The sequence below is a fragment of the Lycium ferocissimum genome, chromosome 7 (genome assembly GCF_029784015.1).
Source record: "Lycium ferocissimum isolate CSIRO_LF1 chromosome 7, AGI_CSIRO_Lferr_CH_V1, whole genome shotgun sequence".
NCBI lineage: Eukaryota > Viridiplantae > Streptophyta > Magnoliopsida > Solanales > Solanaceae > Lycium > Lycium ferocissimum.
Window position 1 is genome coordinate 27,348,716 of NC_081348.1, and position 17,849 is coordinate 27,366,564.

At 36.1% G+C, this 17,849-nt stretch overlaps 1 protein-coding gene across 4 annotated transcripts; it reads left to right on the forward strand.

Moving 5' to 3' along the window:
- Positions 1–3,076: 3,076 nt before the first annotated feature.
- On the forward strand, positions 3,077–17,430 carry LOC132064110 (probable helicase CHR10). 4 transcript variants are annotated; one of them, XM_059456992.1, is made up of 17 exons: positions 3,083–3,251; positions 3,855–3,862; positions 4,391–4,469; positions 4,567–4,724; positions 4,930–5,061; positions 6,626–6,803; positions 7,954–8,092; positions 8,266–8,383; positions 9,545–9,634; positions 9,873–9,980; positions 10,066–10,269; positions 10,979–11,104; positions 11,175–11,836; positions 12,131–12,276; positions 13,224–13,388; positions 15,692–15,806; positions 16,158–17,430. In XM_059456992.1, exons 1-17 carry the CDS (start codon positions 3,083–3,085, stop codon positions 16,186–16,188), a joined length of 2,628 nt encoding a protein of 875 aa, XP_059312975.1. In that variant the 3' UTR covers positions 16,189–17,430. The 4 variants fall into 4 exon arrangements, with proteins under 4 accessions (XP_059312973.1, XP_059312975.1, XP_059312972.1 ...); XM_059456989.1 differs by having other exon boundaries at positions 3,113–3,251; positions 3,855–4,297; positions 4,390–4,469; positions 7,957–8,092; XM_059456990.1 differs by lacking the exon at positions 3,855–3,862 and having other exon boundaries at positions 3,077–3,251; positions 7,957–8,092.
- Positions 17,431–17,849: the final 419 nt, after the last annotated feature.

Here is a 17,849-nt window from a genome sequence, read left to right on the forward strand (position 1 = left end):
GTTTTGTAAAGAAACCTTTCCTTGAAGTTTAAAAATGTTACACTAATTAACTTTTTTGTGCAATAAGATCTTGAATTTCAAGTCCTCTTTGGGACAGAGTAGTAAAGATTCCAGGACAGAATTTGCTTCAACAACTTGAAGAACAATTCTTTAAAGAATTTAAATAACCTTTTCCTTAGTGAAATCTTGTTGAAACATAATTGTTGCAAACAATATTTCAAAAACAGTCTTTGGGGAAAATCAATTTTCTCAAGTGAATGCCACCTCGATTGAAGAAATTGCACGGTTTGCCCTTCAAATGGGCTGATCTTTAATTTTTCCCTTCAAAATCAAACGTATGCCTAGCAGGACATAAGTTCTTTAAGTGCGTGGACATAACTTGTGGAATATTATAAGGGAAAAGGACACAAATGGCCATCCGGCCCAAACTATCAACAACCGAATGGCCCAAGAAGCTTAAAAGACATTTTTATCCCCTTTTCAATTAATTTCAACATATGTATAGAAATTATATCATTGTTGTAGAGAAAATCCATCATATGTATAGAAACTGTATCATGGTTGTATAGAATATGTATCTTTACGCTACGTGTTTAGAAAATGTATCATTGTTGTATAATTAATATTTAATAAATGTATAATTAACATATACTTACTAATTATACACATATTATACATGTTTTGGATATTTCTTGAAGGCTCAATCAATGTATACTTACTAATTAAACATGTTTTGGGATATTTTTTGAAGGCTCAATAAGATTTTTTTTGTCGATCTTTAGTGGCGACTTTTGATCTTTTGTGGCGACTTGTTTGGTCTTCTTGTAGTGAACCTTTAGTGGCAACTTTTTGCTCTTAAAGTCGCCACCAAAAAAAAGTCTGATCATTTTGTAATGAACTCTTAGTGGCGACGTTTTGATCTTTTTTTGCAGTGAATGGACTGCTGGGCTAGCACCTTGAAATAGTTTGGGCCGAAAGGCCAAATCGCCGTATTAGGCCCGAACATGGGCCAAACAAATTCCTAATGGCTAGGTAGTGTCCTTTTCCCATATTATAATGCGAAAATACAAACTTATGCTCCGCAAAAAGATTGTTTGTTATGAAAGGATAAAACTACCAACACAAAATAGGGGCAAAAGTACTAGACCTGTCAAAATGGGCTAGCCCAGCCCATCCGGGCTAGCACACGCAGACTTTCAAATTTGACGGACCAGGGCGGATTGGCCCATCATTTTGATGGGCCTTAAAACAACCAGCCCACCTTTTAAAAAAAAATCATAATTCATTTAAATTAAAAATGATGACATAAATATTTACAAAACAATATTTATGGCTTCAATTAAAGATTTGGTTGTATGACTTCAATATGAAATCTCTACCATTCTATGCAAATATCTTGGGTCCAACAACACCAAAAAACAATCTTGTTGGACATACAACTTCTGCTAAACTGAATGGCTTTCATCATTAATAACTGATATCCCTAGAATTAAATAGATATATCAATAAATCTATGATGGTTTAAGTAGACTTTGAGTTTGGACTCGTTTTGTTATTTTTATACTCTCTTTTCTTTTTATTTATTTTTTATTAACCTTTTTATTTGGCCCGCAGGTATGTCCAATGTAGACACGCTCAAGCCCACAAGCCAACTGGTTTTTTATGGTCGGGCTAAAAAGCCTTGTTCTTAAACGGGCTCAAAAAATCTTAACCAACGGGCAATTCACACGATTGGCCCTACCTTGGGGTGGTCTTTAATTTTTGTCCCTCAAATCGCTGGTCTTTAATTTTTACCTTTCGGCACTTTAAGTAATAAAAAGTGGCAGAAAATATCCTTGACATTCTGAGTTCGAAAGACAATGTTTCATAGAAACTATGCCTTGTCCAAAGATAATTCTGTGGGATAGCTTAATTTCTACAGGGCTATGCCAGACAAGGCAGATTTTCCATGTAACTTTTCCTGAATAGACATAGTTTCTACGAAATCTTGTCTTGCGAAATTGTGTTTTTTTTTTTTTTTTAACTCTTCTGGGGTTCGAATCCAGAGTCTATGGTTTCGTAGATTAGTGAATAAGCATACTTTAGCTCACAAATTTTCATTAAATGAGAAATAGGAAAAATAAATAAATTAAAGACCAGTGATTTGAGGGGAAAAAAAAGAAGACTAGCGATTTGAGGGACAAAATTTAAAGACCTATCTATGTGAAGGACCATTCGAGCAAAAACCATAACCCAACTCTATCAAATCACAGATTGGGCTGGGGGGCCCAACAATTCAGCCAAATAGCACATATTGACTGCTCTTTTAAAGTACCAATGACCCACCTTTATTAGGGCATCTCCAACCTTGTGCATCATTTTTTATACCAAAATAGTGAAAATTAACTCCAATCCATTACACTATTTTTTATACCAAAAAAGAATATTCCTTCTATATTCTTTTATCTCTTATATATTATATTATTTTCTTTTATTTAAATTTTATTTTTTTATTCAATAAAACAAATTCTTTCTTTTTTTCTTTTTTACATATTCATCCCATGTAATTCATATTCTTTTGTTATATAACCATTTAATATAAAATTATTTTATACAATAAATTTTTAAATAATATAAATTTTGTGATGTTTATATTTTTTCATACAATTATAACTTATAATAAAATTAACTTACAATTTTATATAAAAATAATGTATATGAAAATTAATTTATAAAAATCACACTCCAAAATTAAGATGTAAAATTAATATTATAAAGATATTACATAAAAAATATTTAGGTATGTTAGGGATCTAGATGAAAAAATTAAAATTTATAATATATTAAATTAAAAATGTTATATAATAAAAAAATATTGATGAATAGTAATAGTGTGGATGAATAGTGTTGCACCAAATTATTCACACACCAAAATGGTGCAAGAAAGATTAGAGCTCCAAAATACTATTTTTTACATCAAAATAGCATTTGGTACGAAAAATGGCAGTATTGATTCCCGTTTGAGGGGCATTCTAGTAAATTAACATTCCCCGCGCACGTCTCGAATAAATACTACTCATTTGGCTCTGAAAAAGAGAAAGCGATGAATTACGAGCAGCGATTAATGGCGGCAGCGAAGTTTGTATACGGTGGCGATAATTCAGCGGTCAATACCGTTGACTTGGGAGTGAAAGCGAGTCTTAAACCTCACCAAATAGAAGGAGTGTCATGGCTCATTCGAACATATCTTCTCGGCGTCAACGTCATTCTCGGTATTCTCTTCTTCTACTCTCCTATTGTCTCCTTATACAAACTTATAATTGTTTTCAATTTCTTTCTCTGGTTGTATCAAAATGCCGTTTAATTTTGTGGCCTTAAATTAAATATACGTAGAATATATCAAAATGCTCTTTAATCTTGTGCTCTGAAACGTGCCATGTGGAAAGTTGGAATGAAAGAGTTGTCAAAAAAGAAAAGAGACATTCTTTTTGAAACAGACTAAAAAGGAAAGTTAGAAAAACAAATTGAAACAGAGGGAGTAATTACTTGTATTGCGTTAATTTCGTGGTGTTGCCTCAACAATATAATTTAACTTTAAGATGATTTTTACTACTTCTCTCGAATTGGATTGCTCTGTTTTACATTGCTACTCTATTGAATAAATTTAAATTATATTTGGATTTATAGAGTAGTACAGCTTTTTATGTATGCTCCAAAGATATAAAATTTGATTTCAGAAGAGAAAAGGTCTGAAATAACACTGAATATATGAGTCGAATTTGCCATGTTCTTGGGATGGAGGGAGTATTTATTTCTAGAATTGATTGTGCTAATCTGACATGACTACTGATGTTGTCATTTTATTCTTTTTACAGGGGATGAGGTATGCACATTTGGATATACACAATTGTGCTCAACATTTAACAAGTTCCTTTTTTAGAACTTGCTATAAGTTTTCTATTTCTGGAGTTTTTATGGATCATATCAGAATTTTGTGCAGCAAGTAGTTAAATTTGTTTTAGTAAATTGGATTAGGCTGCAATTAATGGCTTAATTTGTCACCCAAGTTTTGAGTTCTCCTTTATTTGTCTTCTTGATACGATCTTCCTTTTGGATACTCTGAGTTCTGGCTGTGTCCACGGGTGCTTGTTAGACAAAGATTTAAATCCGTAAGAGAACTTCATGTTGATTGGAAGATTTTGGAGCCTTGACTAAACGAAACATAGGTAAAAACTAAGTGGTCTCTGCTAGGCAGAAATCTTTTGCTTACTTGAATCTCCTTCCTCAAGCTTATCTAGGTTGGGCAGTATCTCTAACTGATAATACAAGAAATAGTGATTTGTTAAGTAGCGAATTTGTCGTTAAGGGATAGTGTCTTGATTTCTCTTTGGTATGAATTGTTTATTGGCAGATGGGGTTGGGGAAGACTTTGCAAGCTATATCTTTGCTGAGCTATCTGAAAGTCTATCTAAAGACCCCTGGACCATTCTGTGAGTGGGAAGAATTGTCATTTGATCTAATAAGAGATAGTAGCCTAGACACATCTTAGGTTAACAATCTATGCTTAGCTCTTGCAAAATGTTGCAGTGGTACTCTGTCCTCTTAGCGTGACGGATGGTTGGATCTCTGAAATGGCCAATTTCGCCCCAAAATTGAGAGTGCTATCCTATACTGGAGAAAAGGAGCATCGACGCAACTTACGTAAGAAGATGTATGAGCATGTGAACAAGCAGGCGTTTTCTGATGTAAGTATTGGATTGCGTGGCACTTCACGTTGCTAACGTGTGTCTCTACAGACAATCAAATTTAATTTTAAGTTGGTTCTTATACATTTATATAAGCTCTATATGGACATTGAAAGGCATCGCTGGGGCTTTACAAGTTATTTACTCTTCAAGAAGTCTCATTTTTTATTATTTATGTTACCGTGAATTTCCTCATTTCTTACAGGCAAAAGCACTACCTTTTGATGTGCTGTTGACTACTTACGACATAGTATTACTTGATGAAGATTTTCTATCCCAAGTTCCCTGGCGTTATGCAATAATTGACGAAGCACAGAGGCTCAAGAATCCATCTAGTGTATGTCTGAAATTCTTTTTTTTTTCTTCCATCTAACTTGAGATATCACAACTGATCTTGGGGTTTAATGTATGATTCATATAATTAAAGATCTTTCTTGTTCTTTAACTAGCCTTCCCCCACTTGAAGTCAAGTGAGAAACTCATTCGCTTATATGTCTATTTTGCCTTGAAATGCTATTCCATACATCTAATTCGGAAACCTCCTATAACCAGATTTCCTCATCACTGATGATGAAATGAACCTCTAACTCAACCCCAGAAGCTAGCTCAAGAGGTGAGGATCTCCAAAAACGACATAGGGAGATACTTAACAACCTTCATCGTTTACCATGCCCGGTCTTCACCCTTCACCTAAAAAGAAAACAATAAGAATGCGTGGTATACGTGACTATTGGCATGAAAATGTTCAAATCGAGCTGAATGATTATTAAAGATTCATATTGCTGACTCCATCCAGTATGAGATTGATGCTAGCTGCTGTTGTATGTACAATGTTCAAAAAGTGGTATAAGATACAATATTGACAACTTATGCAGTTATGATGTGTGGTCAATGTGAATAAAGTTAATCCTATAGATTACCTTAAATGTACTAATTAAGTGTAGAACGAACTGGGATTTACCTAGCATTCTAGTAGGGATGTGATAGTGTCCTGCAACTTTACCACGTTTCTGTATAAATATGATTATTATAGCGGAAATGTATGGGTAAGGATTATCTGTTCCATGGATGAATATTTTTTTAGCAAATTTGGCTTACATATTATAATCTACCCCTTAAGAGGAAACATAATATCAGTCTTTTTCTGAACTTTCCAGTCCTTGACCGGAGCTATCTTCCTCTTGAGGGGTAATCTGATGATACATCTTCAATATCATCATTACTTTGAAAATAAAGTTCTTCCTCCAGCTTTCATTGATGCCCAGAAAAAAAATTTAATTATATTATTCCTTTTTGTAGATTTTAATATCATGTAAAATGCAATTTTGAATCTGTAGTAGTATGTTGGAATGATGTGTTATTAATAAAGAGAATTTTTTTACTTGAGCCGAGGGTCTATCGGAAACAGCCTCTCTACTTCCCAAGGTAGGGGTAAGGTATGCGTACACACTACACACTACCCTCCTTATACCCCACTTGTGGGATTACACTAGGTATGTTGTTGTTGTTGATGTACTAAAAGGGTAAGTTTGAGAATTCAAAAGTTGTGATGGAGGATGTCAATGTTATGGTGGAAGTTTGAGTTGGAAGCCATTTTCATATTAAAAAACACTGAAATACAATTACTTATCAAAAAAAAAAAAAAAAAAAAAAAAAAGAACAATGAAATACAATTGCCCTCGAGTGCCCTTTAGACTCCAACTAAAAAGGTGAAAAAGGGGACATGTCTATTTCTTAATGTTCTGGAGCAATTCTAAAATGTCGTTAAACTTTTGGTTGGAGGGGGGGAATGGGACTCAGCATTGACTTTCAACCGATACGGATATGCTGTTTTGGAAGTTCTTCTTACGACCCTATAGCGCACAAATCTTTGTTTGGCTAAGTGTTTGAAATCTTTGCAGGTCCTGTATAATGTGCTCAAAGAGCGTTTTGTTATGCCAAGGAAATTGTTAATGACTGGCACTCCCATACAAAACAACCTTTCAGAGCTTTGGGCTCTCTTACACTTCAGTATGCCTTCAGTTTTTGGAACGCTGGAGCAGTTCCTCTCTTCATTCAAGGAAGCTGGAGATCCTTCATGTAATACTTACACCTGTCATGAGTCATTAGCTTGCCTGTTTTCTTTAAAGATGACCACAGAAATTTTGGACAGTGTTTATTTTCTTTCTGAAGTTTTTAGGCAACTTGATGATTCTGGGCTAGTTGGGGCAGTTTTGCTGTGGCTTATCTTCTTTTTATATGTATATTGAGAATTTGGTGTGTTTTTGTAGTTCTGTTACTTTATGATATTTTATAGCTTTTAGAGAACAATCTACAACCAGTATACTTTGGTCTGTCAATGATCTCTGATCTTTGTTCTGATATATGTCGTGCTTTAGGGACTGATAGAATAGAAAATTCCTGCTTAGTGGCTAATATCATGTGTGATTTTTCGCTTTTAACTGCTGATAGTGACCACTATCTTAGCTGCCCACTGTCTTTCTCTGCAAAATGGATGTGTGTAGGATATTAACCGTTTTCCTGCTCAAAATAAATGTTTTTCAAACTGTTGATTGAACATGGTGCATTCTGGAATCATCTGAAAATTTCAGACCCTTACAACATGCCAAAGCCTCCTCTCTTCTCTTGTACATATTTATCTAACAATTTGTTATGCTTACTGGAAAAGGGGAGGCTATGAATTGGGTGGCAGTGGTTGGGAAGAAGAGAAACATGCTAGTAATAAGCTTCCAATGGCTGAGTCAGAACAACATTCATTTTTTTTTATTTATGAGAAAAGAGTACTTTATTGTTCTTCATTTTTCTCCACACCCACGAAAACAGCCCATGGCTCTTTTAAGGAATTTGTTTGTCCAGTTCTATGTTTTTCCAGTTAACGGGAGCATTGCTCCTATAACTCTTTTGTAACATACTGTAAGTTGGGTTATTGGGACAGACACTGGTCTCTTCTATTTTTTTATAAATCAAAGTTTTTCAACTGTGAATTTAGTCTAGAGGCGAAGAAATGATATTGTGAAAATTCAGAGTGATTCTTCAATATGAAGATGCTACTGTCTGCTGCCTTAGTTCTTGAGTGGGACTTCAGATTTCACTTAACAAGATTGCATTGAATTAAATAGGAGGATCTCTTTAATTCCCGAATGACATGGCCATATCAATTCACCGAAGAGCAATATGACACACTCCGATTCTTACACTCCGATTCTTACTCTAATATGGCTCTGCTGAGCAGGCCCTGATGCAGACAAAGCTAAGGAACAATTCAAAATTTTGAAATATGTGATAGGAGCATTTATGCTCCGAAGAACTAAATCTCAGCTTATCGAGTTGGGGACTCTTGTGCTGCCACCTCTTACTGAGATTACTGTGTAAGTTCATCTTTCTCATGATCACTCATTTGGCAAATGATATATGATTGCTGAAGTTTCACTAGAGCTGGTAGAGGATATATCCAATCTTTATATGGTTGACAATAGTATTTGATGTGGTTTTCTTGGACTTGTGTGTAGCGTTGCTAATATGCCAGTAATTTTGGTTCTAGGATGGCACCTTTGGTTGCCCTGCAAAAGAAGGTGTATATGTCCATATTAAGGAAGGAGCTGACTCAGCTGCTAGCACTTGCTTCTGGAGCTTCCAATACTCGGTCATTACAGAATATGGTATATACCTATCTTTTTGGCAAGGAGTTTCTCATTTTGGGTTTGGTGGCTTCCAGGTTGCTGAGTTTAACTTGTTTTCCATGTGGATCTGGTGGGTGAATCTCGAATGAACTTGTTGTATCAATAAAGTGCAACAAAAGGTTTCTTATTACGCATTTTGAGTGGCTGTAGAAAGCTTCTGAAGGTTATGAGTACTGTTTAATTAGCTAACTTGACGTTTGACAGATACTTTACATTAAGGTGGTGGTTTCTAGTTTACTACATCCTGAGTAGTTAGAGAAGCTATAGAGCTTCTTTTTTAGGTGACTATATGCCAGATTCTTCCCAGGATTATCAGCAGGTAAATAATTGAAGCTGAGTTGCGAAATGGAGGTAAGAATTGAGCTATAAATCTTGGTTCTGGCTAATAGGACGTACTGTTAGTAAACCATGTACAAGTAATGCATATGGAACAGTTACGTGTGGCGATTTTTTTAGAGTAACTAGTCATACTTTAAAGTTGATGATATGTTACTTGTAAAGAATTGGGTTATACTCGTGATATGTTACTTGTAAAGAATTGGGTTATACTCGTGTAAAATATTTAGTTTTTAGGAGTAGTTTTACAGCCTCCTTAATAAAAATGTGAATCTTAGTTGATACTTGAAAAAGCAGCAAATAGAGACTGAAAATTGTCGTGTAATTATGTACTGACTGTATGTACTAATATTTGTAATTCGACTGTAAGGTTTCTGCTTCATGACTGTAAGACAAGTTACTATGACATAAATTGATTGATTATACCTTATAGTCAGTGAGGTAACTTACATATTGGTATTGGTGTTTTAAGAGTTAGCATTTTTACAGTCCGATGCTTGGAGTTTTTGTTATCTGATGGAAGTAAGAGCAGATGCTTGTTGGGACATGTTCTTGCATATTGGGAGAGGTTTATTGGCATTCTTGTTTAATATACTCACAACCTTTATAAGTTGAATTTGCATCCAATGAGATCCCACCAAGTATCTTTTCTGTGGTTCAGCATCTCCACTTCATTTTGTCATAAATATAAAGCTTAGCTGTTTTAGCCTTTAAAGGGTGAGAAAAATGCTTTGGAACTGAAGATCTATTTGTTGGAGCTCAGCTTGTGTCTTCCCCAAAACTAACCTGCAGACTCGCTTCCAGGTAATTCAACTACGAAAAGCATGTAGTCATCCTTACCTTTTTGCCGGTATAGAACCGGAACCATATGAAGAGGGAGAACACCTAGTTCAGGTACTGTATCTGTTGTGCTGATTGCCATTGTTCTTAATTTTGTGTTTGTAGATTTCACTCTGGATATGCACCTTATATAATTGCGATCTACCTGGCAGTTACTTAGTTAAGAGTATGTAGCTGGTAGTTATTTTTAGCATTAAAAGATTATGCTGCATTCTTTTGTATTTATTATTTTAATGTCCCATCGCAAAAAAAGTATGGAATTCTTATCTTCTCACCTGATACTACTGCTCAGGCTAGCGGCAAACTGCTAATTTTAGATCATCTTCTTCAAAAATTTCATGCATATGGGCATAGGGTTCTTCTTTTTGCTCAGATGACTCAAACACTTGATATATTGCAGGTAAATGTTTGTAATGTGGTATCTTTCACAAAAACTATACTAGAAATGTTTGAACTGTTTCTTCTTCCTTGTTAATCTTATGCAGGATTATCTGGAATTGAGGAAATATTCTTATGAGCGTCTTGATGGTTCAATTCGTGCGGAAGAGCGGTTCGCTGCAATCAGGAGCTTCAGTCACCAGTCAGTCAATAAAAGATCAAAGTCTGAAGCCAAACAAAATGCAGCATTTGTTTTCTTGATTTCAACAAGAGCTGGTGGAGTTGGATTGAATCTTGTGGCTGCTGATACAGTGAGTGCCAATTGCTAGTGTAACTTCTATTATCAAATGGTTTAAGGTTATATGCTTGGGTTAATCAACATATTGTGCAAGTATTTTTTTTTCCGGATATATGTTGTACAAGTACTTTTTTCCCGAATATATATCGTACAAGTAAGCACTGCTCGTTTCATCAACTTTTTCTCCTCTTGAGATATGGAAAAAGGTGATATGGACAATTGGATCATACCCGAAAGTGAAGTTGTAATGCAGGAGTAGAACATCTGAACTGTTTCAAGCTTAGACTGGTTCGACGCTTGATCTCAAATTTGTTAAAGAATATTATCCTCATTCATGGATATTGATGCGCTTCTCTTTTCCTAATCATTATCATTGTGACGTTTAGCTCATGAGTTATACCATCAAGGAAAAAGTGCTGATAGCTCGTGTTTGCTGACAACATGTATCACAGTGATGCCAATCGATTCTTACTAGGTGATAGTTGGAGCATATATTAGGAAGTCATAGTTTAACTGGACCTGCCGAAGCTTAATGATGCAATTCTTGCAAGTTAATTGAATAATGTACTTTAGTTCTTCTTTTAAGTTTGATTTCAAGTGCAGAAAAATAGTCATTGCTGTTTCTTTTGGCCACTTGAGTGCGTCTTACTAACATCTGGACCCGTCTTACCCTTATTGGACATCCATTTCTTTCATCTCCTTGACAATTTGTGGTGTTGTAGGTCATATTTTATGAGCAAGATTGGAATCCCCAGGTAGACAAGCAGGCCTTGCAGCGTGCTCACCGAATTGGTCAAACAAACCACGTGTTATCGATAAATTTAGTCACAGAGCAGACAGTTGAGGAGGTGAGAAGAAGATTGAGATTTTACTTCAAAGTTGATATTTAGTTCCTAAAGGAAGGTTCTGACTGTGCAGGTCATCATGCGTAGAGCTCAACGGAAGTTACAGCTTAGCTACAACATTGTAGGAGATGATGTCTTGGAACAGGAAGGGAAAGAGATTGCAGGAGCTGAAGCTAGTGACTTGCGATCTGTTATACTTGGCTTGCATATGCTAGATCCTGAAGAGGTAACCAATGAAGAATCAGATCAACTTGATAGTACTGAATTGACTGCAATGGTAGAAACAATTATTGCATTTCGCAATGAAGAGCGTTCAGTCAAAGATAACAAGTTGGAGGTTAAGCCAGTTAACTTGTTAAGTGAGTTCAATGTTGTTACGAAAAGGGGTCCAGAGTCCGTTAAGCTTGATCAAGTTCTTGATGAAGCTTCATATCTCGAGTGGGTTAAGAAATTCAAGGAGGCAGCACAAACCAACCAAAATACAATTTTCGAGCTGGGAGATAGGAGAAGCTTGCCTGAAGAAAAGCATCTAAAAGCTGAAGCTGCAAAGAGAAAGGCAGAGGAGGAGAAATCGTCAAAATGGGAAGCTCTTGGATACCACTCATTATCGGTCAAAGATCCTATATCAGCTCTGGATACCGATATCTCCTCCGATTCTGGAGCTGTTCACTTTGTCTATGGGGACTGCACCCGTCCTTCTAAAGTGTCTCCATCAGAGCCAACCATTATATTCAGGTGTATATGAAACATTTATCTTTTCTAGTCAAGGTTGTGATGCTTATAGCAGCTTCTATAGAAAGTATTTTTGTGATGCTTATAGCAGCTTCTATAGAAAGTATTTTGACTGTTGTTTTAATCGCATGATTTTATTTTAAGCTTTCATTGTTGGGTTGGAGATGTTTGTGAGTACTTAAATTATTAATTTGGAGATAAACAGAGGACACTTGCATTTGATAATTGCTTAAAAGCACCCAAGCTTGCCAAAATTCATCTATACTGCATGTTCTGATTCCTTATCAATTTTGGCAGCTGTGTTGATACATCAGGAAACTGGGGCCATGGGGGTTTGTTTGATGCATTGGCAAGACTGTCAACTAGTGTACCCGCTGCATATGAGCGAGCTTCTGAATTTGGTGATCTTCATCTAGGCGATCTCCATCTTATAGAGATAACAGGTAAATTTGGGGCTTTTACTAGTCAAGATCATGTGCTTGTTTTCTGTGACATCACTACCACTGTTGTTCAAGGTTCTTAACTTGCCCTATGCTTGTCAGTTCTCTATGCTAATTAAGGAACTCATTGAGTTGTGTTATTCAAGTGTACTTTGATACTTATGAGAGAAGAGGTGCATGTGCGCATGCATTTCTTCCACCTTAATTACCTTTAGATTAGTTCTCTTTAGACGAATGTTTCCTTTCTATGATGTTTATTATTATTTTGCACACATAAGTTTGCTTCTCAGCTAGTTGATTACCTCCCGTGCATTTATAGTTGAGTCAGCCATGGTAATTAATTTGAAATCATGGGACGTTTGTTTAACTTAGCATATCGTGACTTGCCATTAGGAGTCTTTGTAAGTATATAAAATGTTATGGTAGTAGATATGCACACTACATTGATATAAAAGCTTGAGGGTTCACACTAGTTTAAGTGGAAGTTAAGAAAAAAATAGAAATCTAAATCGGTGGAGAACAAAAAGAAATGATAGATTCCACACGGGCTTCCGTTGATTTTGGAGTCTTTGTAAGTATATAAAATGTTATGGTAGTAGATATGCACACTACATTGATAGAAAAGCTTGAGGGTTCACACTAGTTTAAGTGGAAGTTAAGAAAAAAATAGAAATCTAAATCGGCGGAGAACAAAAAGAAATGATAGATTCCACACGGGCTTCCGTTAATTGGTGGCTTCCATGACCTTCAGTACACCTAATGTAAGCTACTGCTGAATTTTTTAAAATCAGAAAGAATATTGCTCAAAATGTACTCGTTCTGTAGTTACCTTTCCTTTTCTGTACTCTCCTCCCCCTGGTCACTTAATCCTGTCAAATTTCTTTTATTGGTCTTATGCTTTGCTTTAATTAATTCTCTTGCTAACTCTCCGCACAATCATTGTGATGTAGAGGATGTAGCTAATGGCAGTGATTCACCTCATGCTCCTCAATGGGTAGCTTTAGCTGCTGTGCAGTCATACAACCCTAGGCGCAAAGTCCCACGTGGCAGTATCTCCATCCCTGACTTGGTGAGATGTCTGTCAAAAGCATCGTATTCAGCTGCTCAGAAGTCTGGTATTTCCAATGTCCATGCTTCAAGAAACATTTCTTCTGCTTTACTTGTGGTTTGAGTTCTCTATGGTTTTGTTTGAGTTCCTAATTTCAATTTTGTCTTTGATAACTGAGTGGAACTTAGTGGAGAATGGTCCCGCCCTTCTACCCTTCTCCACTTACATACCAAACTTTTGTCTATGGCATGGTTCAAACTCACGATGTGCGCCTAACCCAAACATCACGCGCTCTTACTGCTAGACCAAAGCCCAACCTGAGCCTTAGGAGTATAGTATAGCGACAGGTTGAATGGGGGATGTGCTATGGGATGGGTGCCTCAAAAATAAAGAAGATTTCTTATTTTTTTCCTTTGGAATTTGGTGGTTCACAATGCTTCGACGCTTCCCATGATGCGACGGGATGCGTTTCTCCTAATTCCACAAGGTTGCGACAGAGCTTAACGTAAGTCTCGGTTTAGAATGACAATGATTTACGTTCACATGGCACACGATTCCATTAACTTATACTCAAGATCACGATGGAGGACCTAACGTACGATCATTGGCTATGATCCTGCCACATTTGCATTGTGCAATGATGAGAAAACTTTGCCGATCTCTTAGATACAGTGTAGTATCGATCAATGTGATCTCCTCTGGTACATACTAGCATATATTGATCAATCAACTAAGCCTCAATCCTAAATTAATCGGGGCCATGAATTCTCCACATCCATGTCATGTACATTTCATGCCAATAATAACTAATTTGTCATGCCAGACAGATAATTGGTGATATACCTTCTGATGTTGAGATGGATAGAACTACTGGAAGAGAAATACCAGCAGGTGGTAGTTTAAATACTAAAATTGCATTTGTTATTCAAAATTAAGTGAAATAAGCGGCAAAAAATTGAGTATCTTTTGGAGGCAGGTTCCAAGCTGAAATCGATTTCAGTGTTTCTAAGTACAAGAATAGAGAACAAATGCAACAAGTGTTCCTAGAAGAGAACAAATGAAAATCAAGAATACAAAGCTAATCTGTTTCCTCCTCGTTGGATCCGTGAAACAAGGAATATATATGTAATTTAAGTCTCAGAACATCATTTTTCTACTATTAAGTATTACGTTTCAAGCATACTAGTAAAATTGAATAATAAGTAGTGGGACTAATAGCAACCAACTATATATATATATATATATATATATATATATATATATATATATATATATATATATATATATATATATATATATATACAAAGAGTATATTTTGGTAATGGCTGTAACAGCTTTAGTTACAGCGAATTGCAGTAATATACACGTTCGGAAGAATTTTAACTGAAATACAAAGTTACATGTTTTCACTCGTATAATTGATGATTCAAGGTGATCTTTTCTATAATATTATTGGTTGCGACTAATTCCGTTCAATTTTTGTCAAATTTAAAATTTTCTGAGTAGTTTGATTCAATTCTGATGGGTACATTTTAAGAGATTTTTTCGTCATTCATTTTGACGAAGAAAAACTTACATTTTAGATTCCTTCTGTAGAATAACTGTTTGTGGTTATTCATGTTCGACTCCACTGGGAAAATTGGCTGAGATGACACTATAAATTAGAAAAGCTAAACATGACTAGCATCTTAATTGTTAGAATAACAAGAGACTAAATATGTGTTTGGACAATATTTGAGTTGAAGTCGAAAAAAGAGTATTTTAAATTGAAGTTGGAAAAACAATGCGGAAGTTCAATGTGGAAGTTGAAGTTGTTAGGACATGAACTTCACTTGCAAAAGTTGCTTGTGAATGTTGGAAATTTGTGACTGGAATTTGAAGAATTTTCTTGAAATACACCTTCAAATGCACTGATTCAGAATCTCTGTGGATAGAGTTACCCGGTATCTGTGGTGGTGGGAGATAACAGGTGCTGCGTAGAATTAGTCAAGGTGCGCGCAAGTTAGCCCTGACACCACGGTAATAAAAAAATGCTCATCTAGGAATGACGAGCTATGTTATCCCTAGTCAGGAATTTTCTGGAATGTGGCGCGCACATGCGCTGATATGGCAGGTAGGTCTTAGGCTATACCAAGCTATTAGTAAAAATAAGTAGTACAAGAAATTTCTGTAATTTTTGTAATATTTACCAGTTTATTATACTGCCAAAAGCATTTGTTCAAAAGTTTGCTTGGCTATAACACGGTGCATACCCAGCTATTATCATGTTACATTTGGAAGCATTGCTCAAATATCCTCATTGATGGCTACTTTTTTTTTATTCCACTGCAATATCCTAACCGTTTATTTTATGCTTTTTGATATTTCAAGCATCAATCCACATGCCAAGAATCGGTTATCAGGATGGTTCTGATAGGTCAGAATGGTATACAATTGAACGTCTGCTGCGGAAGTACGCTGCTCTCCACGGCATAAATATTTTTGTGTAAGTTCCTCTATTGTTTGTGCTACAATTTTAATCTGTTTGTATGTGTGCATGTATGCTTCAAAAGTTGGTGGTGGTATTAGATTTTGTAATATTGATACCTTTGGATGTTTGTGTCTAGCATGCACATAATAGGGCATGCCTTTGCAGTTTACCTCTTCTCTAAAGGGGAAAGAGCAGCCAAAATCCTCATGCCTTTGCAGTTTACCTCTTCTCTAAAGGGGAAAAAGCAGCCAAAATCCGTTTTCTGAGTTGGTTCAAGTGAAATATTAACTACTGCCACTCTAAAACAAGAACAAGCACTCGTTTTAAGATTCCATAAGCATAATTCCTTATATTTCACGTGTTCAGGTATTATTTCCGACGTTCAGCACAGAGCTAAGAGATGAATACCCTCGGTGTTCCATCAGCAATTGGATAACATCAGGGAACAGTCCCGTAAGTGCAGATTTTGACCTTATGCAGCATGAAGTTGATCAGTCTGGAACATTCTAGATGTCCAAATGGAGAATACCTGTCTCCCTTTGGTCAAGATGTAAGGTAAGCAATGCCAATTTGATGTAGAAACCTCCTTCGTGGAGGTTTATGTTTTCTCAGGCTGTTAGTTATGGTCAAAGCAAATGCCTATACAAGCTAATCCAAGGTTTGGTAGCTAGAAGTTGTTTGTACAAAACACTCGTACTGGGTTACTTTGTAAATAGTTGTAACTTATCACTTAACTATGCTAAATTAATGACTTAACTATGCTAAATTAATGTGCTTTGGCGTAAAAAACTAGTGTGAATTAGTGGTGAGTTATGATATTTCATAGATTTGATGATTTGACAAATACGCCAAGGACCAGGTCCTTGATCAGGTCCCCTGGGCACTGTACGAAACATGACAGCTGTAAAGCTGTGTGCACTGTTCTGACTGGCAGAACTGCAGTAGCACAGGTGCAGCATGCTGGAGGTCAAACCTGTAGCTAAAGGCCAATATGAAAAGATGAAAGGTCCCTATCCATGGTCACATGCTCCCTAGACCCTAATATATATACAACATATTGCTAGGTTAAAGATCAACACTTGCAAATCTGAAAATTATATTTCTCTCAAGTGCAGCCGCCACCCCTCTCAAGGTGCTCTCAAGAACAAAGCCTCAACAAGCCAAAGGACCAGATCCCTGAACTGAAGATGCTTCAAGTCCTTAGGTTGTTGAGTCTTTGTTCCTTTGTTCTATAAATTGTAAACCTACTCTTATCTTTTAAGAAGCTGTTTGTAGGTGCTTGAATTCTCAAGGGCTGCTTGTAAGAAGTTTATCTTCACAAGCTTTTGAGTGGTACACTAGGCTAGAGTTAGTCTAGGTGTATTAGTTTGAATTCTCAGAAGTTGTTTGTAGGCTGTTTACCTACTTAAGCTTTGAGTGGTACACTTGTCTAGAGGTAGGCAAGGTGTATTAGTTTGCTTGGCTAGAGGTAGTCAAGAGTTGCTTACAATAGGGTTATTGTAAGGGTGAGGGATTAAGAGTTTAATTCCTAGGTTGCAATAGGTTGTAATCTGAACATTGCTCAGTTTAGTAAAGTTGGAAATCCTACTGGGGTAGGTCGTGGTTTTTAATCCCTTGAGCAAGGAGTTTTTCACGTAAATATCTTGCCTTATTTACTTTCTGTCATTATCAGAAAACGCCTTCGTGCACCAGGTCCCTTAGACTGTTTTGGTGAACTCTCAGGTTGTGAACTCATAAAGTGTGAACTCATAGGTTCTATCAATTAGTATTTTCTTCTCCTTTGTGACCTGCTAGGGACAGAGATATGAGATCGAGAGAACATTTAGTTTTAATCTTTAGGAACTAGTTTATTATAAAAAATAAATGATTGGTGGCTTGAATGAAATAAGTCGTTAAGTTGACCGGATGGATACAGAGGATTCATTTGACCGGATGGACGCAGAGGATTCATACTTTTGTATTGTACAATCTCACGTTCAAATTCCCTAAGCATGTTTTACAACTTGGATTGCTGTATGGTATGTGTCTAAACATTTTCTTCACATTTCTGTTGAATAC